The 24929-nt window shown below is 38.1% G+C and overlaps 1 protein-coding gene across 4 annotated transcripts in view; it reads right to left on the bottom strand.

Annotated features, from left to right (window-relative positions):
- The window catches only part of PCSK5 (proprotein convertase subtilisin/kexin type 5), a 229367-nt gene that overhangs the window by 27941 nt on the left and 176497 nt on the right, over positions 1–24929 (bottom strand). For all 4 annotated transcript variants that reach the window (XM_030258053.4, XM_072922008.1, XM_072922006.1 and 1 more), the window contains exons 21-24: positions 16927–17029; positions 9335–9471; positions 7228–7425; positions 6841–6900 (exon numbers count right to left, since the gene is read on the bottom strand). In XM_030258053.4, coding sequence (XP_030113913.2) covers positions 6841–6900; positions 7228–7425; positions 9335–9471; positions 16927–17029 — 498 coding nt within the window. The remainder of the gene's footprint in view (positions 1–6840; positions 6901–7227; positions 7426–9334; positions 9472–16926; positions 17030–24929) is intronic.

Genomic DNA, 24929 nt, shown 5'->3' with positions numbered 1-24929 from the left:
GTTGCCAAAATATAGGATATGGCACTTGATGGCACTTGGTCTTTCCAGTGTCCTAAAATTTCTTTTCATTAACCTTGAGCTTCTGGTTGAAATATCACTGGTACCCCTGTGAAAGCAATAGTAAGCAGTATTTCAAAGGCTCTATTAACTCCTTTTTTTTTTTTTTTTTTTTTTTTTTTTTTTTTTGTGAAGTCCCTGATTTCAGCCCCAAGGAGGCAGCAAATTTCCCTGAAAAGAAGATCTGGTCTGCAGATGGTTTAGATTATATTTGTTTTAATGTATATTTTCTTCAATAATTCCAACAGAAATATTCAGCAGTTAATATTTCTTGACTGTTTTGATTCATGAAGTTTCTGAACTGCAAATTGTTGAAGGAGTAGAAATACACACTTTGTTTGTATATGTAATTTTAGAAGTATGTTTGGGCTAGGTGAATTTCTGGTCTGATTTGTTCTGATCTGAGTAATTTTCTTCCATGCTCTTATTTCTGTGAAGAACTTTAAACTAAAATCTGTATTTGCAGAACTCAAGGTTTGGTCTCACACCTTAATCTTTTCCAGTGATTTTTCCCAAGCCTGGATTTTACACAGGAAGTAGTTTTTTCTTTCTCAGAAAAAGGAAAAAAATCAAAGAACAAAAGTTTTTTCAATACATGCACCTTGTATCTTCAAGGTGCTCTTTTATGTACACTCTAGGAAAGACAACATGCTCTAATGTTGTGTTCTGCCTACACTGAAATGTCAGGACTGAAAATCAGAGAACAGTTCCAAAACTTGCTAACTTGCTGGGCATTTGTTTCTGCACAGATTGCATATTTTCACTGCAGAAGCTTGTAGAAAAAGGTTTTACTATCTGAAAATCTAAAACCCCTTCTGCAAGACTAACCTCTTGTGGAAAATTTACTCTGAGATAAAAAACTCTCCTTATGATACTTTTTCTTGAAAACCAAGATCTATTCATCATCAGGAATGGATTGAGATGAAGAAATGAAGTTTTCCTTTCTCTTTCTTAGGTTGCTATGGGAACCAGAGAAGTTTTCATTCTTTTATCATGTAATGATAAATCTGTATCTAAGCCTGACATTGACAGTACTGCTCTTTCAGCTGTCTCACACTTCCTTAAATCTTCTCCACATACTTTTCACCTCACTCACACAGCCTTATAAGCTCTATGTTCCTCCATTGTACTCTGTATAATGGATCTTGTTGATAATTTGTGTATTATTTATTCTCACTTTCAGCCTTTAACGCTTTATGTTTTTCACACAGACCTTGTAACCCCAACCAAATTGAATAGGTTCTGGATCACCTTGAGAGTGGCTTGGGATTTATTTACCTTGCTAGATCAAACAGGCTAAATGCCATACTTGGGTCTAAATACCTCTTTGGTAGGCCTTTATTCTCAGGGACATGGCTCCTTGGGTTTTCTCATTAATTTCTTTTGTAGGAGAAAAGTGTTATAACTTTGCTGAACATTTTAAATTCTGCACCCTACTGAGGGCTACTTTACTCTCTGTGTTAGCCTTTGAAAATAGTCCTAGTGCAAAGGCTGCAAAGCCATGTCATGGTGCTCCCTGTAGAAATCTGGATGGATCCGAAGTTGGTATATATTGTATTTTCCTGAATGGAGATGAGGTATTCTGTAGGAACCCATAAGAACTGTTCATAATATAAGATGTTTCACTTTCACAGGTTGGGTGAGGTGAGTGGGAGAGAACCCAGAAGTAATTAAGAACTGCCTCAGGAATGTGTAGCTCCTTGGGAGCACACTGTTAGGATGACTGGCACCACAAATTGAGAGGATGCCTGACTTACACATCACTTCTGAGAGGAAGACCATCCTGCACTGATTCTTATGAGTTATCTGTGTGAGCTTCATGTGCTGCAAATATTTAGCTCCTCAGTGAACTAGGTGTGTCTATTTACTTAGCATTATTAGTTACTGGTGTGGCAATTTCTGCTTGTGAAATATATGCATGCAAGCCAGTGGCATTTCAGAGAAGTTTGTCACTTATTACCTTCAAAGGTAGCCAAATTTGGTTTCTGTTCATTGGGTAAGTACAAAAGGGCATATGTAAATTGTATGATTAGAGAGAGAGATCTAAAGTTATTTGAGAAAACACTTTAGTCCACATGTTTTATTTTAAACATAAGAAATAGGAGCCAAGATTTTTATGTTCTTGCATTTTATTGAAAATTCTCTGAAATTATTTTTGAATAATTACGATAAGTGGCTCAGAATCTATGGTTTTACTTTATTTTTTCTCTTGTTCTGAGTGTTGACTTATAGCCACAGGCTTTCTAAAAAGGAAATTTTGACTTTGAAGAAGGTGTCTGACATTCATTATGGTTTTAAAAGTCTGGAGAAAATACAAATGCTATCCTGCAGTTATCTAAATATGTGAGTAAGCTAACTTACATTGAGAGGTGGAAGGTAAATGCTACAATGGTGTAAAGAAAATCCTCTTCCTTAATATTTTTACAGCAGAACTTTGTCTTTCAAAATCTGCTTTTGTTGAGGAAACTGGATTTAATTTTGTAGACTTCAAGATGTTTACTAGCACCCACCAGAAAAATAGACATTAAAATTTAATCAAAACCTGATGATCAAAGGTAATGAAGAGCTGCAGTTCCGATCTTTCTGCATCAGAGGGAGCAATCATTCATTGCTGCTCTGAAAAGTAGGCTCAGCATGTCCAAAATGGGGTTATAAGAGCTGAGGTACCAAAGGCAGAAGGTATCATAAAGATAATTTTGGTGGTGTGGACTTAGTGATGTATCCAGCACACTTTCTTAGGCGCTTTGTCTGTCCAATATTGTGCTTGTGTTTGCTTGCACCAAAATAGGGATATATTTGAAATTTTAAAGAATTTAAACATCAATACTGAGGTCACTCTTAAGGCTTGGCTTGTGGCTATGTGAGAGTTTGCCTTTCAGGTATCATGGGAAGTTGTGCACAAGGATGACAATTAAGCTCGTGTGGCATTGAGCAGAACCAAGTGCACTCCAGAGCATGTGGGTAGGACAAAGAGGAGAGGGGAATCCTGACGTGCACAGCCATTGTTTGGACACTGTATACACAAAGCTGCAGATTTTCTGGAGATTAGTGCTTTCTAAGGCAAAGTTTCTATCGTATCCCAGGACTTGTCAGTGTCTGCAGGCAGAATGGTACCTGTAAGCATTAAAGATTCTTTACATCCCTGAAATATGAGTGGTCTCTGAATTAATGAAGTGAAACAGAAAGAAAATAATTAACTGAATTTAAAAGAAAGCATAATTTGTATTTTAACTATATAGACTTACCTGTCATTGGTTAAGTCTCTCTCTCAGAGTTCCTATCTTTGCTCTTAGACGTTCAGTGTTAATACAGTGAAGATAAATTTGTCACACTGTTGCCTTAAAATAAAACCCACTCCAAACTTGGAGTAAACCAAACAGATTTGACTACATTCTTTGAGGAATCCAGGAGGTCTTACAAACAAACACTATTTACTTTAGTATCATCATACCTGGTGAAGAATAACTTGCAGTGTTACTTACTGTATGGGTTTTACTTTCTTCTCTGAAATGCCTGATAAGGGATGAAAGTATGAAACAATTATGGAAGTATGATACCTCTGTCTTAATCTGGATGTAGTGTCATTACTGATCAAAAAGAGAGTCTGCCCATGCAGATTTGCTCTATTCTGCTGGCATGTGGCATCAGGCCCTATTAATTTTCCTGTCTGTGCAAAGAAGGACAACATTGCCAGAGACAGCAGTGGTGGTTTGATCTATTACTTGGTGTCTTGTGAAAATGATTTTTTTTTGAGCAAAACTCTTTCAAGCTAGTAGGAAAACAGGGAGTTCCGTTATCTTAAAATGATTATATATTCCTCCTAAAAACTAGACTTCTTTCTACAAGAAATGAGAAAAATATCAAAATCTTTGTAATTTTTAGACAGCAAGAGAATAATTTGCATTTTGCTGGTTTAGAATGTTTAGAATTTAATTTGAATAAAACTTCTGTATGTGACCCTGTGCTCAGTATAAACTGAAGAAAGTAATTATTTTTACTTCTTAGAGTTTATATTGAAGGATCTTAAAGCACTTCAAAAGGAGCAGGTGCTGAATGGTTTTCTATGAGAGAATGATCTTCAGTCAGCTGAGGATCCATAAATATGCACAAAATATATTTGCAGTTGTACATATGAACAACTACATTTCAGTATGTGAACTATGTACATTTTTATTCCAATTGCTATGATTACCACATTCCATTTTTTCCCCACTGCAGTTTTACCTGAAATTTCCATATCATTGAACTTTTCCCACACCTTCTCAACAGTTCCTACAATAAATTATTCAATTGTGTTAAAGGGAAGATAGGACAAAGAGACTGCAAGACACTGCAGTATCCACTTAATTTTAAAAGGGAGTCTGTAGAAAGATTATGAAGATTTAAAACTAAATGTAGCACATTCCTTATTTTCTCACTATGAAATGTATTAGTATTTTAAGTTATATTTATGGCAGTGTAATTTCTCTAGAGGTTGCAAAATAATAAACTTCTTGTCGGAGACAAGCCTGAAAGTTTTTGCTTTTCAGGATTTTTTTTACAAGTTTCTACTTGCATCAGCTTTCTGATTAGACATGAGAAAGCCATTACTGTACTTATTTATGAATGAAGTTGTTGATATGCCTGAAAACTCATTGAATGTCAAGAGTAAAAATACAAGCAAATATTTGCCATACAATGTAGATAGATACAGGTATCTGTCATAGCTACCAGACTTATTTTAAGTTGAAGCTTACAGGTTCTGATTTATTTCAAGAACACATTATAGTTTACAAATAGTTTGCAAATTCTGCTTAGGTCTGTGCTTTTAGGCCACTACTGTTCTTTTTTTCCAAGTAGAACAGCAAACCAATCTCTGACTCTCAGTATTATGTGCATCATAAGCACCAAAGGCTTTCCTTAATAGAATGCCTGTAAATAAACTCTGGCATCTTAATACTTCTGACTTTACACAGCAGTGAAAAGTAATTCAGTCTTTGTTTTACCTGCATCCATTCTATTGATCATTGAAGCTTTTAAAAGCTCTCTTTTAAATCAGACCTTTGAGTGCAAGAAATTGAAGGTATGTAATGAATGTTATGGATGACTAAGATTTAGGAGATCAGTGATCTTCCCAGGAAAAAGGCAAATGAGTACAGCCCCTTTTTCTGTATGCCAGCTGACCATGAACAGCCTTTCAGTCTCCTTGTGCACATCTATTAAGTTCATAACAAAGAAAATCTTCCTTTGAGTCACTTGAAATTATTATATTTTTTAAAAAGTTGCTATTCATACATATTAAATATCTACCTAATTCAAAACACCCACTGCCACTACACAGTTTCAGAAGAAAAACAAATAATTTGAAGGCACAATCACTGTAAAAAACACAGGAAATATTAGCATGGGGAAGTAACTTCTGATAGCACCAATAAAGATAGGTATTGAAACATGAACTCTCCCTTATCTTCTCCTCCCCTTGGCCAAGCAGGCTGCTGCCATGAATCTGGATAACACACCATACAAAAGGAGACCACAGTGGAATTGTACTCATGTTAAAATCATATCTTCATTCAGCAGTATTGACAGGAGCAGTTGTAGTCACAGAGCAAATACTTAGGCTTGGCTGAATTCACACAGAATGGCTCATCACCAGCATCACAGGAATTTTTTTATGATATTACATACTAGATCAGACAACTGTCAAAAAGAAGGAATTATGTGGTGAAAATCCTTACGGAAAGTTAGGTATGCCAGTTAGTGTAGCCAGAGAAAGAGCTGGACAGGCAGTTGTGGCTTAGAATTTGTTGCAGACAATGGCATGCCAACACTGTGCTAAATTTTGCAGAACTAGTAACTCAAATCCAGAAAATGTCACAACCATGGATGGCAGCTCTGAATATGAGGGATGTATTTTTTATGGAAAGGGCATATTTTTACACCCAAGGTTTTGACTTCTGGAACATGACAAAGCAGAATCTGTGCTTGCCTGGAGGAGAGTGCCACTCCCCTTTAACAGACTCCCACGGGACTCTAAGCATTCACCCATGATTGCATACACTGCACTTGCTGCCTTCTTACTAACACTCTCACTTTCTCTAGATATCCAGAGAAATATCCAGTAGGATGAGAACCCCCTGAAACTGTAGGGCAGCTGCAACAGCCACATGGCAAGCACTTTGTGATGTGGAAGCTGAGATTACACCTGAATCTCAAAACCCTCTTTTTATTTTACTTAAACTGCTGGTTGCATTTTCAACTCAGCATATTTCCTCTCTTTTCTGTTTCACAGGAACACCAAATGAACTGCACATGGATGAATTAGCCTGCACCAGCCTTGAAATGTAGACAAAATAATTTTTTAGGGCAGCAGCATTGTTATTGCAATAACTTGTTCTTGAATGAAATGTAAAGATTGTTCTTATGTCTATGTCCTTGAAGAAAAAGGACAGGCTAGCAATCTGTTTTGATGTGTAGAAAATTCTGGGTCTGCTAATAGTTTAATATTTAATAGCTTTAGAAAGTCAGTAAATCTTTCACTCTGAGTGTGGCATTCAAACAGGAACAAATAAAAATTCTGCAAATTTTAATGGCTAAATTATTAGAAAATTATTCTTATTTATGCTGAATATACATTTTAGAAATTTATTTCAAAAATAAATATAGTATAGAATATAATTTACTTGGTAAGAAGCCACCACACAAGTTGCTCAGCAGCATGCACTTAAGCTAATGACAAGAATGAGGGGAACTGTATTTTCCCTACTTAAGAATAACAATAAAATTGATTAAGGGATTATTTACCCTGTCTGCAGTTCTGGCATCCATCTGAACACGGTATGCAGTCTTCGGAGTCAGGATCACCTGTGTTTTCCAAATCATCAGTTTTGGGTTAATTCTAGATAATGCAACATTTGGAAGCATTCAGCAAGGTTCCTGGATATCAACTCAATTCAAATCAAAAAAAGAGAAAGACTCATGGAAACTCGTTTTGTCATTTCTGCATAACCCACTCAATTTGAGGAAAACACTCTTACTTTACAATAATATGGTACTAGAAGAGGATCAGAACTGGAACTTGAGGACTTCAGGCTCAGATGTGCTGACTGTGTATTTCAAATTTTTTTAATATGCTTGCAGATTTCTGTAACAATTCCCATCAAGTATTATCTCCTACTGAAGGATGCTTACCTTCTCTACAACTATGCTTCTGACACATATTTTGGGTAAGGTAGTAGCCTCTGAAACATCTTTTGCAGTGGCTGGAGTTCAGGCACACCTCACAGTGGCCAGGGCAAGGCACACAGGAATGTTCCAAGTGGTAGTGACCTGGAGGACAGTTGTCTCTGCACTGCCCATGATACAGGAAACGTTCCACCCCTCTTTTGTCTGTGTGGCAAACAAACGGGAAAAAGTTGTCAGCTACAGAGGGCATTTGGGATATAGGAAGGAGCTTTATGAAGTTGTGCTGCAGTAGAGACACTAGAGAACTGCTAGATCTTGCAGTTTTACACCAAATGAGATATATAAAATCTTCAGGACATCAAACTTTTCACATTCCTAGGGATTTATGGCACGTAAAAATGTCAGGATAAAGAATGATTACTCTTTACATCCATCAGTCTAATTAAAAAAAAAAATCAAGACTTTTCTCTTGCAGAGGACAAACAAGTATTTGTAATGCATTGTACATGCAAATGTACAATTATTATTTGTAAAGCAAAGTGGCCCACTTCACCTTTGGAAAGAGTCAATCTGTGTCCCTAGAAGATTAAACTGTAATCCTCAGTTTAGTGGAATCATCTAGATTTGAATTTAAATAGCAGATGTGCAGCCACTATCTATTAAAGCACAAACAGTCTCTAATGCTTGAGAATTGGGAGGTCCCCTGCTCCAAATCCTGCTGAGTCAGACCTCTGAAACACATATAACTTCATGTGCCATGTACTGCAGCATGGAGAGATTTCTAATCAGTTACCCTACAGTGGAAATTACACATATAACTGTGCTAAGTGTATCTCATTGCCTTAACTGCAGAGCAAGAATTTGCATACCATAATTTATTTTTGAGAATACAGACAGCAGCTATAATAGGCAATAATGATGTGCCATAACACAAGCTGAATTTTATTTCTTTTATTTTTCATGCGCAAATCTTTAATTATCCTGCCTCCTTAGGGTGTGAGTCTCATCAGCATCTTAATTTCTTGATTCACAGAAATACGGAAATATATCTTGCTGTCCTCCATAAGGGACAGACATGGGGAACAATTTTACAAACTTGGTCTCACATTAGACCTGAAGTACCATTTGAAAACTTCATCTACTGAGTCACATTTCCCAAAGTGAGAAAGTCAGTCTCATCATCAGTACAACTAATTAATGCAGCCATATTAGTGTTTGCTTGTAGTTTAGACATTTATTACTAAATAAAGTCCGTGCCATTGTTGATTAGGACTGAAATAGAAGTAGTAGTTGAAATGAAAAGGCTGTGAATCTATTGTGAACCCTCAGAACACAGCTCATAAAAATTACTCTCTATTATAAATTTCATCTTAAATACTCATTTCCAACTAGTCAGTTCAGACTAGTTGAATATACTTGGAGGTAATGGCCTCAGGTTTTTGCTAATCAGGTATTAGAGAGACAATAGGAAATATTTTTTAAAACAGAATTTCAAAAGGGGAAGATTGGCTTTTTGGAATTTCCACAAAATTAGCTACATTAGCCTTCCTCCCAATCTAAGATCTATAAAAGTGTGTGTTGGTGATAAGCTTCTCTTTGCAAACCCTGTTTATTCAGCTGTAGGGACACAGCAATCTCCAGTGGAACCCACCACACTTGTTTCTTAGCCTTTCCCTAGATGAGAGATGCTTAGGAAAGCAGCCTGGCTCCCTGCCTGCTTGAGCAGACTGGCTCCATTTCAGTATAGCACATCCTGTGCAGTGGGTGGGGGAAGCATGTATAAAGCTTTCTTTTCCAGAAGCAGGCTATGTAGGTTTTCTGTCCCTTTTTTTTTTTTTTCTTCCCTTGTTTATGTTAACATAGCCCCTATTTAAAAAAAAACACCAAGGGAAATGCATTAAGTTGAAAGGACAATACAGAATTGTGTTTTCTTGTGCTTAAAAAAAAGTTGAGTTCCAATTCCCTTCAGAGTCACAAGAAGATTATGATGCAAATTGGTAGTAAAAGCACTACTCATTTTATTGGATCTAACAACTGGCCTTTGAGAACTGAGGGAAAAGGGAAATTGGAGGCCAAGGGAGGGGAAAAAGCGGCAAAAGGAAATTTTACTTACCTGTTCCACAAGTGGTGCATTTGTTAGGTTCACTTCCACTGCAGTCCAAGCAGGTGTGATGGCACAAGTGACAGTGTTGTTTGAATTCAAACTTTCCTCTGGGACATTGCATAACACAGCGGCCGTCATCAAAGACTCTTTTAAAGAAGACAGAGGCATAATTACCAATTTAGCTACTATTTGCTCTTTAATTCTAAAGAAAACTGAAAAGAAACTCCATAAATTCTTCTCTCACTTTATTTACAAGTCCTTGAGCTTCAAGACTTTGCTTTCTTGATCTTATTCATAGTATTTACTATATGAAAATTGTTTTGAACATGAATCTTAGACTTCAAAGATTATTTTTCTCTGAAATATTTTTCTGAGAAAAATCAATTTTTGGTCCTTTACCTAGATGTCCTTATATCCCAATCTCTAACAGAGGTCTCATGTGCCTGCTAAAAGGAAAGCAATACTTTGTGAAGGAAAACCCATCTATTTTACTTTTAAGACTGCCTTTAAAAAGTACCATGGCTTCAGTAATATGACCTTGTACATGAAGTCGAATATTTTTCTGAATATTTGTCTTCAGCTGTGTTTTTAGACTTACATGTTGTTGTTAAGAAGGATATTTATCAATTTAGTTTTCCCATTGAAACACTCCAAATCCTGCGCCTTCCTCCCCCTCCTCTGCTGGGGATGGAGAGGAGAATTGGATGGACAAAAGATAAAGATCACAGGTTGAGATAAGAGCAATTTACTGGAAATAGCAAAGAAATAAGAAAATTAACAGTAACAGGAACAGTATCAATTACAAAGTGTACAACAGATGAACAATTCTCATGCCAGTGCTCATACCACAGGGAACCCCTGACAATACCTGACTGGCCATGCCATGCCTGGAAAGGGACCCCTTCCCCCACCCCTGGAACTAACAGTGCAGCAGTTTAGAAAAACATCCAAATCATAGCCCTGCCTCTCCTGCCTGCTGCAGAAATTACCTGTATCCTGGCTGGAACCAGGACAAGATTCACCTCTGAACCATTTGTGTCTTGCCCAGCTGACACCTTCCAGTTATTCACACAGATTTATATATATGCATACACACACAAGAACAGGTATAATCTCCATAGTCAACAGCTGTCCCTCCAAACATGTCTGTTAAATTTATCTAGTCAAAGACTGTGGTTTCTACCCATCCTAGACCTTCCTGGGCAGGAGGGCTGGTGTGCTGTCAGCTGGTTGCTGCATCAGGAGCTCACAACTGATGTATCTGGAACCGGTTATACTCGTTGTCCATGGTAGCTATGGAATACTCTGTGTGTATGTAGTGTCATTCAGCAACAAATATTATACAATTCAACATTACAGACAGTTCTAACACAAAATATCAAATCCCCTTGAGCAACTAATCGTGTTTCCCTGGCCCTCTACCCACCAAGTCCACCAGCTCCCATGGATGGGTTTACCTTTGCTTGAAGCAGGACTAATTCAACCTGTCTTCCATTACATTCTTCATATGCACCACAGAGACTTTATCCACTTCTATACATGAGCTTTTGTTTGGCCAGGGTGAGCTCAGCAGGCAGAACCTCAAGTGTTAATTCACCATGTGGCCTTTGCTTTTTACCTGTGCTGCCAATGGTCTTTTTCCATTGGTCCAACCACCTCCACAGACAGTTTGCTATCATTCAGTGAATCAATGTAAAGGTGGAGAGAGTGCTGGCCATTTTTCTCATGCAACAATATCTATAGCCAGCTGAATTGCTTTCAGCTTTGCAATTTGATATAGTGTACTTCAACATCTTGTGACTTGCTATGTCAGCACGCTACAGCATCTTTCCACTTGCAATGTATCCCTACAGTATGTCAGGAACCATCTGATCTACTGAACATCTATCTACTGATCGAGTGTATTACTTTTCATTTTCTTTCAGTCAATTGTATTGTGGGACATCTTCAGCCTTCCACTTTCTCCTCCTCTTCCTCTTCTGATGATGAAATTTTCACCTTCGAGCCAGTTCATGGTAGCTTCCAAAATCCCTGGGCAACTGTGTTTTCCTGTTTGAGGTCATGGTATGATTGGCACAATCCACTTACTCCATGTAGCGTGGTGGATGATGTGTGGAAGGGACTTCCTCTTTGAAATCCAGCCATTTGCTGACATTCAGAGTGCTGGGAGCAGCTGTGTTTCAGCACCATCTTCTTCTAAAACAGCTCAAACCCCTTCATCAGCATGTACTTTCCAGTCAGGCTTCAGATCTGCTGTGTCCCCAACTCCAGAACCCCAGTGGTTGTCCTCTACTCTTCCCTGAAGCTGTTTACCAGTGACTCCAGGAAGGACCATTCTCCTGCCCGCAGTGTGGAGCACATTTTTTACAACCTGTAAAAAAAAATAGCCCCTGACTGGCCCAGGGGCTACTGCATAGACAACCTCCTCTTTAATTTGCTTAAGAGCTTGTAGCTGTTCAAGACCCCTTTAAAAATCCTACTTTTTTCCTGTCACATTATGGAGCAGATGTACAATCTGACTATAATCTGGAACATGCATACCAAAACCCACAGCACTTAGGGAAAACTCATGGGGTTTTCTAGCTGTTTGGTGTGGACATAGCTGCTATTTTGTTGACCACATCCATTTGAAACTGACAATCTGCCTCTTGTAATTTTGCTCCTAAAAATTGAATTTCTTGGGACTTCCCTTTGTCTCAGTTTGTTTTATGATAAAATCTTTGGGATTATTTGAATTATCTTCGCTGTGTTCTCTAAGTTTCCTCTCCTGTGTTTCCCCAAACAATGATTTTGTCAATGTATTGCAAGTGTTGTGGAGTCTCTGCCTTTTCTAGTGCAGTTTGTGTCAGTCCATGGCAAATACAATGTGTTTCCACTCTCGGGGTGAGCAGCTTCAGCTGTACCAAATGACCCTCCAGCAAATTGTGGCCTGCACTCTTCTGCAGAAAGAAAGGAGAAAAATACATTTGCAGAGTCAGTGATGGCCCCACTCTGCTGCCTTGGACTCCAGTTCATACTGAAGTTCCAGCACACCTGGCACAGCAGTGCTCAGTGGTGGTGTGACTTCTTCAGGCCATGGTAGTCCACTGTCAGTCTCCACTGGACTTACACACTGGCCATAGGGGACTGCTAAAGGGTGAGTGAGTCTTGCTGGCCACTCCCTGGTTCTCCAGACCCACCTCATGGCTGGGGGTCACAGAGTCCTGGCTGGTGTGGTGTTATCGATGTGCACTGCTTTGGTAGTGATTGGTACCTGTTGTTCTTCAGCAGTCCCACAGCAGAAGGGTCCCCTGAGAGACGAGGCAAGGTGTTCAGCTGTCTAACTTCCTCTGCCTCTACATCAGCTATCCCAAAAGCCCAACAAGGACTTTTGGGTCCTTGAAATGCCCTCTCTTGAGGTAATCTCTGCTAAGGATTCATGGGACCTCTGAGCCATTTACAATGGGGTGTGTTTGCCATTCATTCCCAGACAGAGTCACTTCAGCTGCCAGTACAGTCAGCTGTCCAGTTCCCCCTGTCACCCCAGGATTAGAAATGGATTCTTCCTCTACATATCTTGATGGCATCAGGATGCATTGTGGACTAGTGTCAACTAAAACCTTACGCTCCTCTGGGTCTCATATGCCAGGCCACGTCCTTTTCCTCCCCCTGGCTGGAGGCAGGGCCCCTCCAAGCCTGGTCAGAGTACTCATTGCTTGCTTCTTGTAAATATAAACTGGAGAACTTCAAGAGGATTGGAAGTAACATCAGGTCTTTTTTTCTTGTCTGAGTACTTGTCCAGTGGAAACTGGAGCGGCATTTATCCTAGAAGAATTTCCTGTGGTTGTTGTTCTTTCTCTCAGCTCAGGTACCCATGTTGCCAGGGCAGAGGTGGGTTTTCCATCCCACTTCCTTATGTCTTCTCTGTAGTCACACAGGAAAAAGCACAGGTTATCTCATTGTGTGTACTCTCTCCCATGCAGTGGGGCACTTGCTCCCTGGTAGCAGAGGCTCTGGTCTGTGTTGGTGGGGCATGGGACTCTCTAACTTTCTTGAGACTTTCAAATCTGTCCAAAGTCTTGGACAATCTTTCCACAAGGTCCTGATTCCTCTTCATTCATCACAAAGCAAACTGAATTGGTCTTGGATTTCTACTTCTGTATAGTATCGGGGCAGCTGCTACCTGCTTGAGCTGTTCCTCTGCTTCAGCTGCAATTTGAGTAGCCATGGTGCTGATTGGTCTGATTTCCTCCTCGTTTCCCTGAGGGCACTGTCTAGTATTGACCTGTGTCCATTAAAGAGTAGGCAGGATCCAGGACATTGCAGTAAGTTGCTCATCTATGGAGTTGTCCCAGCATTTTCCTTGCATATATTCTGTCAGTTTATTAGGGTCCTGTAGCTGTTCAATGGTTCCAAACCATTGTAAGAGAGAATCTTCCCTCAGAAAATTCCATTTTCTCCCATATTCTATGTCACTCAAATCTACCCACACTCAGGGCAAATCTTTGAATGGACTTCCTAGAAATCTCTTTTTTGACCCTAAACATAGTGTAGACCACACTGAGGAGACATACCAGACACAGAAAAAAGAACATGCATTCCTTAACATCTAAAGGAAATAAAAAATTCTCATAAGCTGTCTGAAGGAGAAAAGGAAGGTGAAAAGATGGGGAAAATCATCCACTCCTGTTCTCCCACAGGTTGGGTATGATTATTAATGTATACCCAAAAGTAGATAAGGGTAGAAGATTCCCTGACATAAGGGTAGAAGAGCAGCTTTGGATACACATTTGGATAACCCTCACTTCCCTTGATGTCATTATGTCATAAACTGATATCACATAGTACAGCAAGAGAGCAATCCTGATCCTCCTCCCTCCTGTGAAACAGAATACTGTCAGAAGCATATAGAGCATATATGGAGGCACATACAAATGCTCAAGTCCGTTATTATCTCAACCCTTCATGCCCCACATTTCATTGCCAAACAAGCCTGCTGTGGTTCAGCAATGGAATTCCCCAATTTAGTGCTGCCACCAAAACACTCTAAACCACATGTTTCTTGCTCACTCACCCATCCCTGTCCTCCAAGGTGAATTAGACATGAGAACTGGAGGCACAAAAGGTAAGGAACATGGGTTGAAGTAAGAACAGTTTACTGGAAACAGCAGTGAAAAAGGAAAATGAAGAGTAACAGCAAGAATACTAATAACATCCATACTGCAGTAGGATGATTCACATGCCAGTACTCACCTCTATGTGACAATACCTGACCGTGCCATACTCTGTGGCTGTAAAGGGACCCCTTCCCTCACCCCTGGAAATAAAATCAGGTAGCACTGGATAACCTCCCAGCCCTAGCCATGCCCCTCCTGTCTACTGCAAAAATTAACTCCATCCTGGCTGGAACCAGGACATACATCTATCTATAAGTGCGTAGTTTTCTGGCTGCTAAATGATTTCTTTTTGCTGGAAATTAAACATTTGCTAACAAATCCTTTTATGTAATGAAAAATTTTGGTTCATTTTCCACTGCTCCTTAATGTCTACTGTTTTAATCTGCTTGAGCGAAAAATAGAAATGCATCTATTTGTGCATCATTCACAGACTATGGAAAGAAAGAACATAAAATAAATTGGCTAGATTTTAAGTGTTTTCCTTTCTAAGAAAACAAGAAAGAAAAGGCTGTCATCCTCTACACTTAACTGCTTTGATCACTTTGCTATCTGAGGACTTAGAGAAGTTGAGTGCCATTTTGGCCAATAGTACAGACTTGGAGTACACTTAGACAACAAAAGGCTTTCCATTGCATTAAGATAGGGCATGTTTTCTTGGAGTCAGTCAATGGTGCTAGAGAATATCTGCAATATGTCTTTATAAATTTCATTTGCTATGATCATTTTTATATTTATTCTGAAAGAAAAGGAGAAATTGACAGAGGTACTGGAAGTAGCTAGACTTATGCTTATATGGCATGCAAATATTAGTTCAACTACATGTGCTAGCTCTAATGATAGCCATCCTTACAAGCAGCTCTCACAATGGTCTTTGTTCTTGTTCTTCTTGCTCTTTGTTATTTCGCCCCTAATGGGAAACATCTGGTTAGATCTTGTCACTAACCTTGCTTCAAACCGTAAACAGATGGACAAGGAGTTTTGTGATTATCAGTTTGTCTGGGTAAAAAACTACAGTTTCATATCATTTTTCTTTTTAAAAAAACCTAAAGAATAACAAAACAAAACAAACCCAGGTAGCAGCATTGTCATGTATCAAACAATCTGACAGAAATTTTATTAAAATAAATTGACCCTGAAATAATAATAATAAATAAATCTACCCTGAATTTTCATAAGGAGCTCTTGCCTCTGGGCAAGTTTTCTCTGTATTATTATTTCTTTTATTATAGACTGCTCCATTTAATATTACTTTTTCTAGCAGCTTTCATAATGCACAGAAAGGTTAGATACCAAAATTCAGAATTTTTAGAGAATTTATCATGGTGGTTAAAGCAACATCCTTCCAAAAGATCTCTGAGACCTCATTCCTGCAAACACCTCGGTGGTCCAGCATAATGGTGGTTCAGCTTGGTTCCTTCTTTGCTTTGTAAATATCTGCATGTGAAGCTCACTATATAGGTTGCAAGGAAGGAACAGACAATCTAATTTAAATGCCATTGTGAATGGGAGAAATCCACTCCACAGTCCAGAATTCTGTCCAGATTTTCTCTCCTGTCATTTCTGATGTAACAGAATTTAATAATGCTTCCTCACTTACAAATTTGCTTGGACTCCATTGATCTTGGTATGTCTACCATTGGGATAGTCATATAATAGATATTTTCAGGGCAAACTGCAGAACTTCTCAGGGATTTTCTTTCCTTGTCTTAGATGATCTGATCCTGCTTTCATACCAGTGGAAATGTCAGCTGGCTACAACACAATTCAGTGCAACAGAACCAGAGTTATTTGTGTGAGAACACAGCTATGGGTAGGGCATGTATGGGTAGTAGCCTTTTGGAACAGGTTTGATATGACCTAAACATAAACCTCTGATTTTGAAGCCCTTTGGAAAAGCTTCTTTCTTGTTCTGTTCAATCCTCATGGCAGGTTAGAAATATCGGCCTATTCCCTAACACCTCAGTTAGAGAATGATGCTTAGGTGCTATGAATATCTCCCAGAATTAGCCTCAGCATCCATACTCGTGCCTTGAGCCAATCCTTATAACTGTGTAGAGCTACAGATGCCCTAATTTTTGTTGTTAAAATTGCCAGTTATGATTCCAGCAATTATAGTTTAGAAAGGATGACAACGAAAGAAAATTTATTTTACCTATAGGTAAAATTTGCTCTATTTACCTATAAATTTCTTATTTTACCTATAGGTAAAATAGAGCAATAAGAACATGCATTCTCAGGTAGAAACCTGACAATCACACAGCTAAACATTAATTGCTTGTGTAGCCAGCTATTTCGTTTACATAAAAATTGCTTTCTCAAGTCCCGTGGATTTTTTTTTGCCCTAGACACTTCTTGCTTCTGTATTCTCTGCTAAAAAGAATACAGCCCCTTCTCCATATGATAATGTGAGATCTTTGTACTGTGCTGGTGCTGGAAGACAATTACCTTCTGAGTGGGCAGCTGATGCAGTGGTCTGACTCAGGTCCAATGCATTTCTGACAGGATATTTCACACAACTGGCATTCTTGGGAATCATCAAGATATTCGCCTGATAGAAAAAAAAGTGGTTTTTTTCAGATCAACCTTCTCACAATCAAAAAAAAAAAAAAAAAGGAAGAGAAAAAAGAGTGAAACTTTCTAGGCTGGAAAACACAATGGTGAAGAGGAATTGGATCTATTTTAATTACTGAAATGGGCACATTTCCCTGTGGCATCAGGAAAACAAGTATTGGCTCCCTTGGGAAACCAGAATAATCACACCTGTCTGTTTGTTTAATTTTTTCCACATTAATTTAAGAAAGGGTGATTTTTTGTTGTTTTGGTTAATTTATTTTGCATCAGTTGAAGCAATGAGACTCCTAAGATTCACAAGTTGCATCAAAATTAGTGCTGCTGAAGAGTATTCATTATGTCATGTCTTTTGAGCTTGATTGCAAGCTACAGATTAAAGGGTTTGCTGACATGGGTGTGAACATGTTACTTGAGGAGATGGACTTGAGCAAGCTTCCACCAGCCAGAGACCTGTTGGTGCATCCCAAAACTCTAGCTGTAGCATACCTTGTCTCACTCCTGGGCTGCTGATGGTAGACTCCCTACCTAAAAGACATAGGCTTTAATTTTGGCTGAATTGAAAATTGGTGCAAAAATACACTATTTTGACTTGAAAAAAATTTATATTATATGGATTTCTATCTCAAAACTGAGATAAAGATATAAACATTTCCAGATCATGAATATACTAGTACTATCATACTGCTGAAGTGCAAAGTTTCCCTCTTTATTTACTGAATATTAACTAAAACGCTGGTACAAACTGGTAAGCTGCATTGCCTAATAACTCTTAGGGCAGAGATTTGGTAGGTAGTATGAATACTTTATCTCTGTGCAGCATTATGTGGGGACAGTAAATTGATTTATCACACAGTTTTATAAAGCTCAAGATTGGGTCTTTTATGACAGTTTGTTTTGTGAACATGTATTATAACTGAGTGTATATATTTAAGGAATTGGCTGTTCCTTCATTCTTGAGTAGTGGAAGAGGCTGGGCAAAAAGTCCTATATAATACATAAAACCTGTAGTTTCTATGGATACTTCAATATCAAGCAACTCTTTCCACTTGCATCGCTGCTGGAAAATCCAGATCTGGCAAATATAGTGAACTTTAGGAATCAAAACACAAATATGGAATGACGTGGGTCTGGCTCTTACTTGCAGTAAGTTCCTTACATTTGAAGAGCAAAGGCACCACACAAGCAACAACTTATACCAATTTAAAACAATGTAGGGAGCAAAATTTTCTAAAATACTGCAAATTATGTTCCCTGTCTGTTGTGTTTTTAACGGCTGTGTTTTTACATATTAAAGAGCAATAAAAAATTTTTATAATAGTTGAAACCTCTGGTATGAGATACGAGCTAGGATAATACTTACATACCTAAGGGGATGGGGACAGTAGAGTTATAAAGGCAAACCCACTGGAACATTCAGCCAACCCTGGGTGAAACATGGGGTACCCAAAATGTAGGCAGACTTGTAATATTTGTTTTGTAATGGTTTGTGTGTCTCCTAAAGAGAGGGAAAAAGTAAAAGACAAGCCAAAAGCCAGTGATAGAAGCACATAAACCATGAAGACAATGCTCCTCAGAGGTTGGTCTGGGATCAGTGCTAGCTGGGAAGAAGTTCAGACTGAGAGAAAATGAAGAGTCTCCTGATGAGATCAGGGAAACAAGAGTCTTTGAATGCCAACATGCTCAGACATTTTTATAGTTCTCATTATTCAAAGGGCAATTTGTATCCATCTATATCTGTATCTCTGTATATTTATGTTTCCATTTCCATGCATTTATGTAAGCTTTTGCATGCCCATAAAGGCCAAAACTTGAATTGTGTAAACTGACTAGTTCCATGGAACTGGTGCAGCATTTCTGAACTGCAGCACTGCATCTTTTATGAGCGATTACTTTATAGTGGACTAAAACAACAAACATTAGAAAAGCTGTTAAACCTATAATTCAGCAGGATTCTAAATTTTTCTAGATGTTGCCCAGATAATAACAGTGTTATCTGGGCAACAGATAACAATGAATATCTATCATAATACCAAATATTTATAATTCCCACCTTCTAGAGAAAAATAATGTGGCCTTCAGGTCATTGAGAGATTTGGTAAATGTAAGCCTCTGGAGCCTTTTTGATATTTAGCCAGACGATGTACATGGAATCCCACATTCTCAAATGTTTTATGAGATTTTAATATATAATTGTGTAATGGTTTAGGAATACTACGCCCCAATTCTCTGACCTCATGGAGATTTACCTAAGCCAGTTATCACTTGCTTGCTTTCCTTCCTTCACTCTTTCCCCTCCCCCTTTCCTCTCCAGGGATGGAGTTGAAAATTAAAAACACAAAAATGTGAAATCACAGGCTGAGATACAAACAATTTACTGGAAACAGCAATGAGATGATAAAACAATAACAGCTATGATGTTAATAACAAAAGATTGGAAAATATGGAAAATATATGGAAAATAAAACAATACTGGACTGTTTTGCCCTCCACCCTTTCTCTCGCCACTGGAAGGAGAGAGCATGTCCCTTTGCTTGCCTGTCAAAAGTGATGTGAAATGTCATCCAATAACATAAGGGTCTGGCCATGACCCCTTCCCAGATAGTATAGAAAATTAACTTTGTCCTGGCTGAAACTAGGACAAAACTTATATATATATAAAAAAAAAATTAAAAACATATTTATAGACACACACACACACACATATTTGGACAGTAATACAAGAAAAAAATGCAGTATCTGAAAAGATTTTGCAGTATGATTCTTGAGTTTTTTATTCTATTGGATTTGCATCACTGGGAAATCTGTCAGGGTGACTTTATTACATAATTGCTTCTCTGATTATGTTGTGTGATATATATTAGAAAACTTTTGTATTTCTCCTTTATTTTCCCACACTACATGTATGCTTATTCTGTGTGCCTATCCACCGGACCTAAGCTCTTAATTCATACACCTCAGCTATGCATTCACACATAGCAGAAGGACTTAGTTTTTAAAGGTTTTAGTTATTTCTATGTTATGACTTTTGCTGGAAGTGGCGTAATTCATTTCAGCTGTGCTTGGAATAGTGCCAGGAAGAACAGTTCTATGGCTCTGAACTGAAGAATTTTAATGAATACTATTACAAGAATGTGCACCAGAAAATACTGACATATTTGGTCCTCTGGATTGCAAATCACATCTAGAACTATAGATCTGGCATGCTAATAAAATAGGTTTTGGTGGATATTCAAAGAGTTAACACTGAACTTCAAAGAAGAAGACTTTTAAACTATTCCACAGGGCAGATCAACCATCTGCCAGAATTCCTTGTGAGCAATTCACCTAGATAAATACAAACTGCCAAAGCCTCAATCCTTTTCTTCTTTTCTATATTAGAAATATATATCTGTCTAAAATATTTAATAGCGGAATAATCTCAGCAATGTGTCTTTACTTAGCTTTCAATCAGGCAATGATCATCAGTTACTTTGGATCATCTCATATTTATTTTTCATTATTGTTTTAATTCTGCTACCTTGTTACCTAGTTTAAAAACATTTATTATAGTGTTTGAGAAAAAGGAATTGGATATATTGTAGGAATATGTTAAAAGACTTGACTCCTCATAATAGGAAGATTTTAATGTATAATTTTTGTGTCCAAAGTTAGAAATGTTTAACTCTGTATTTGGGCTACACCAGGTTTCAGGTTTTGCCTTTAACCGTATACCAAATCCCTATACTTAATGCTCTGTTCCTATCAGTTCATATGATGCATTTTAAAGTGAGGTAAGATCTATTCCTCCAATTAAGGAGGTAGAAACCTGAGATGAAATAATATAATCCAATTAATTTGCATTAGTAAACTAGAACCTGTCTTTCCTGAGTCCCAGTCTGGAGCACTTGTCATAGTTGCCAAGTCATTCTATGTCTTTGCATAAGCAGCATCAAGTTTACCTTTATCTTGTCACCATTTCTCTCTCACTTTCCAAAACCTGTGCCATTCATTGACAGCACATGATATTTCAGGAGATCAATTAGATTAAGGTGTGACTATCCTTGTCAGTTATGCACAGAGGTTTTATTTGCTGGCTGTCCTAAATCCTTTTCTCTTGTAGTCCCTCTGTGAGACTTAATTACTGCAGATCCTGTGTTATGTCTCCACTTTGTTTGACCAAAATACAATATTAAAATGGTCTTTATTGTCTATAACATTACTGCAAGGGCTTTTCCTTAAAATCAATGGAAATAACTACCTTATTTACCCCATTTTGCTTGTTTACTTTCTTGAAAATATGGATATGGATTTCATACTTGGGTTCTTTGCATGCAATCTTACAGGTTATAAAGCAGATAAAAACTGCTCAGAATTGCTTTTCATCTATTAGCCGGGAGAACTGAAATAAATTGGTTTTACAGAGCTCTGTGCTTAATCTCATGTTTGGCTGTGATACATTTTATTTTGTCTGGCTTGTGGAATCAGCTCGTTGAGTTTTGTGAAGAAACATTTATTCAAAAAGCTTAAGTAGATAACTAAAACGAACTTGCATATAAAAATACATGCAAATTCACTCTTAATATTCTTTTTAAAGTTAGTCCTTTGCTTAGCCCAAGGTCTCCCAAGTGTTTGATAGACTACAGCTCCCAGAAGGAAATCTTGTCATAATGTCCATGATGTAACATTTTCAAAATGAAGACATTTCCTTTACCCTCAGATTTGGCAGTTGTACAAAATGTGCGTCTGGTTTCCAATTATTTGTCTAGCTTCAGTTTCCAGTCTCCTGCTAATTACACAATGTCCAAATTTCTGTCTCTCTATTCAGATGTACAGAAGGGACAAAACTTTTGGGTATTATAATGAGGTGATAAGAAGGATTCAGGATTGGAAGTCTTCTTTTCAGAAGTGCTCTAGGCAGTGACAAATGAGAAGGCTGAAAATAGGATATTGATTCCTAAGTCACTAAATCTCTCTCTTGTGCCAAAGGGGCAAAGCAGAACCTTGAACACATCTCTTCCTTGAATAGCTGTGTGCTGAAATTATTTTAAGATGAAAGGTCCCTTTGTTGCAGGATTAGGTGAGATCACACAGAGACTCAGGTAAGCTGTAATCATGACAGTAAGGAGTGAGGAAATTGCCTTTATCAGACTCCACTGACTTACACAGCACTCTGTGTTTTTCCCTGCAGAATAAAAACATTCACATTAGTCAAAGCTGCCTTATTTATTTCTAACACAAAGGGATTTTCCTTTCCCTTTACAATGTGTACTTCTTCCCCGCATTTCTATGTAGTATTAATACAATTGTTGTTAGAAACCCACTGAGGAGCCAAAGCCTCAGCTGTACTCAGTGGGCATAAACACACCCCAGAAATACTTTATTTTTTATTTTTTAATCACCTTTAACCTTTAAATCTCCAGTTCTACTAAATTTTCAGGTATTAAAAGAATTTGCTTTAAAACTTCATTTGTAATTATGTGGATGCCTGGAAGCATAAGCTGGCTAGGTTCATGGTTTCTCCTCTTTCCTGTGTGAACACCTATGTCAGAGCCTGGCAAGGTATTCTGCTGCTCACCTATAGCCTGAAATTTGACTGTCCCAAAAGAAAGGGGGAAGGGAAATAAAACAATCTCTGTGGATCTATATCAATAAAGCTTTGGTGTGTACCCTTTTCACTTGTTGAAGGAGGGAGAAATACTACAGCACTCTCAAAATTTTAGATTCACAATTGAAAAAAATATGCTCAGCCTCTCAAATTCTTGGGCTTTCCAGCTGGAAATTTTCCTGATTTATGTTTGCAAGGTTCTCATTCTTCATAAAAAACAGTAGCTAACAATCTTCTAAAGGGCAGTGGAACAGAAACACCTGAACCTGACTGGAAATTATTGCACAGCTTCTTTGGAAAGCCAGGTAGTTGCATGTGAAATACAAAACCCAAATGTAGTATGCTTTCAGTAAAGCTGACATTATTAGCACATGGAGTACATTAAAGGTAGAATCTTTTAGTGCTGGAGGAAAACACACATCAGAGGCAACCAAGGTAGCAACAGTGTCTCTCCTCTGTTACAAAGCAAGGATTTTTTTTACTTTGTTTACATGGAGCCTTCTCTGACCACGGCAGGATTTCTGTAATCTGATTTGAATAGACACAAATCTGAAGTGGGAAGAGCTGGATGTTTTCGGGCAGTATTTCAGTGGTGTCATCCATTTTAAGCTAAGAAACTCCTGCACATGCTGTTCATACTGGACATCTTCAACTTCATGAGGATATGAGCAGACATCTGCTGATAATTGGGCGGATTTTAGCAGGCCAACTATTGTCCCAAGATGTAACATAGATTTGTACTATTAATCAAAGGCAATTTATGTTTAATTTGCAGAGATGAAGACATAATAAAGCCTGAAAGAAACCTTCCATCTAGATACAAGTATGTCCTTGAAAGTAAGAAGCAGATCAAATTAAATCTTTTTATTAGTGGTATAAAAGTCTAAATTTTATCCCCATCTGTAATTGTTCAGCCTCCTCAATACACTTACACTGGTGATCCTCCCTTGCTTGAAATCTTCCCTGATTCCTGGTCTATGCTATAAGCACCTCTGGATTTTTTTTTTTTTTTTATGATTGCAGATTACATTCTCTTTATCACATATTCCATGTTGATGATACAGCTCTTCTAATTCAGATACACCTGCAGAGAGGCTTTGTGACACTGTTCAGCAGTGGGAACTAATTTTGAATCCTCTTCAGCCTTGAAAGTGTTCAGAGAGGCTGTGCTAAAGGCAGACACAGCAAGACCAACATTTACACAACTTCATTTTGGTATGGCCTTGCTCTTGTAATATGAAAAGGGGCTACTTAATTTGTGAATGAATATTTGAGTTATTTCTGTATTTTTATCCAGTGGCATTGCACAGAATGGTCCATTAGCATAGTCATGAGCATGACAGCTGGCAGCAACCTGATCCATGGGGATTGGAAATCAGAAGCCAGACTTTCCTTCCAACCCACATCTCAAAGAACATCTGCAGGCATCAGGAGAGCAGTGGGCAGACCAAGGACAATTGTAAATGTCAAAGTTATGCAGTATTATCTGATTTATAATTAAATCACATTAGTCATGCTCCAGTAAACACTCAGTGTTACTGTTGAATTTGCATGATAGAGCCATTAATTCTCCTTGGGTAAACAAGTACTCAATGCTTGTCAGTATTCTGGCTTCTCACTGCCAGGCTGATTGGAAAAATGGGTACTTAATCACCTCATTGCTCTCTACTGTGTTTTCTGATGGCTGAGTGTTTTTTTTCTTTTTTCTTTGAAAAGTGTTGCTGGTTTCCCAGAAGATCTTCAACAAATCCACCTCCCAAACACTCGGAAAAATCAATAGATGATTGTATGAGGGTCATTCTTCTAAGCTTCCCTAGTCATCTTTGGCAGCAAATACATGACCTACTCATGTATTTGCTGCCAAAACCCAACAAAGACCAGCCTTTGGTGCAACACAGAGTCTGCATTTGTTGCTTATTGGAATTATTTTTAAAAAATACTCAGAACTTCCTCCCCATAATATATTTTCCTTTGACTACAACTCCCATTCTAGAAGTGAAAATTGTCTCTGTTTTTATGTGCAAACACTGCTTTTTAATCCAGAAAGGAAGTTCTTCAGAATAATTTCTGAATATCTGAGCATAGCTCAGGTATTAAACATTAACTCTATGGTGTTATCTGGTACATTTGTACAGCAGGTGAACATTATTGCAGCCTCTCTGGCTTTATCCTGAGGACTTCAGAACAATTATCCTAGTAAGACTTCATGTTACTATCCTATGAGTAATCACAGAATGTCCAGGCCTTTGATAGGTCCAAATCCTCTTTGCCCTTTGGTGTAGAAGAAGTGATG

This window comes from Taeniopygia guttata, chromosome Z (assembly GCF_048771995.1).
Source record: "Taeniopygia guttata chromosome Z, bTaeGut7.mat, whole genome shotgun sequence".
NCBI classification, from domain to species: Eukaryota; Metazoa; Chordata; class Aves; order Passeriformes; family Estrildidae; genus Taeniopygia; species Taeniopygia guttata.
The sequence above is the reverse complement of the archived record's forward strand: the minus strand, read 5'-3'. Positions and strand labels throughout refer to the sequence as shown.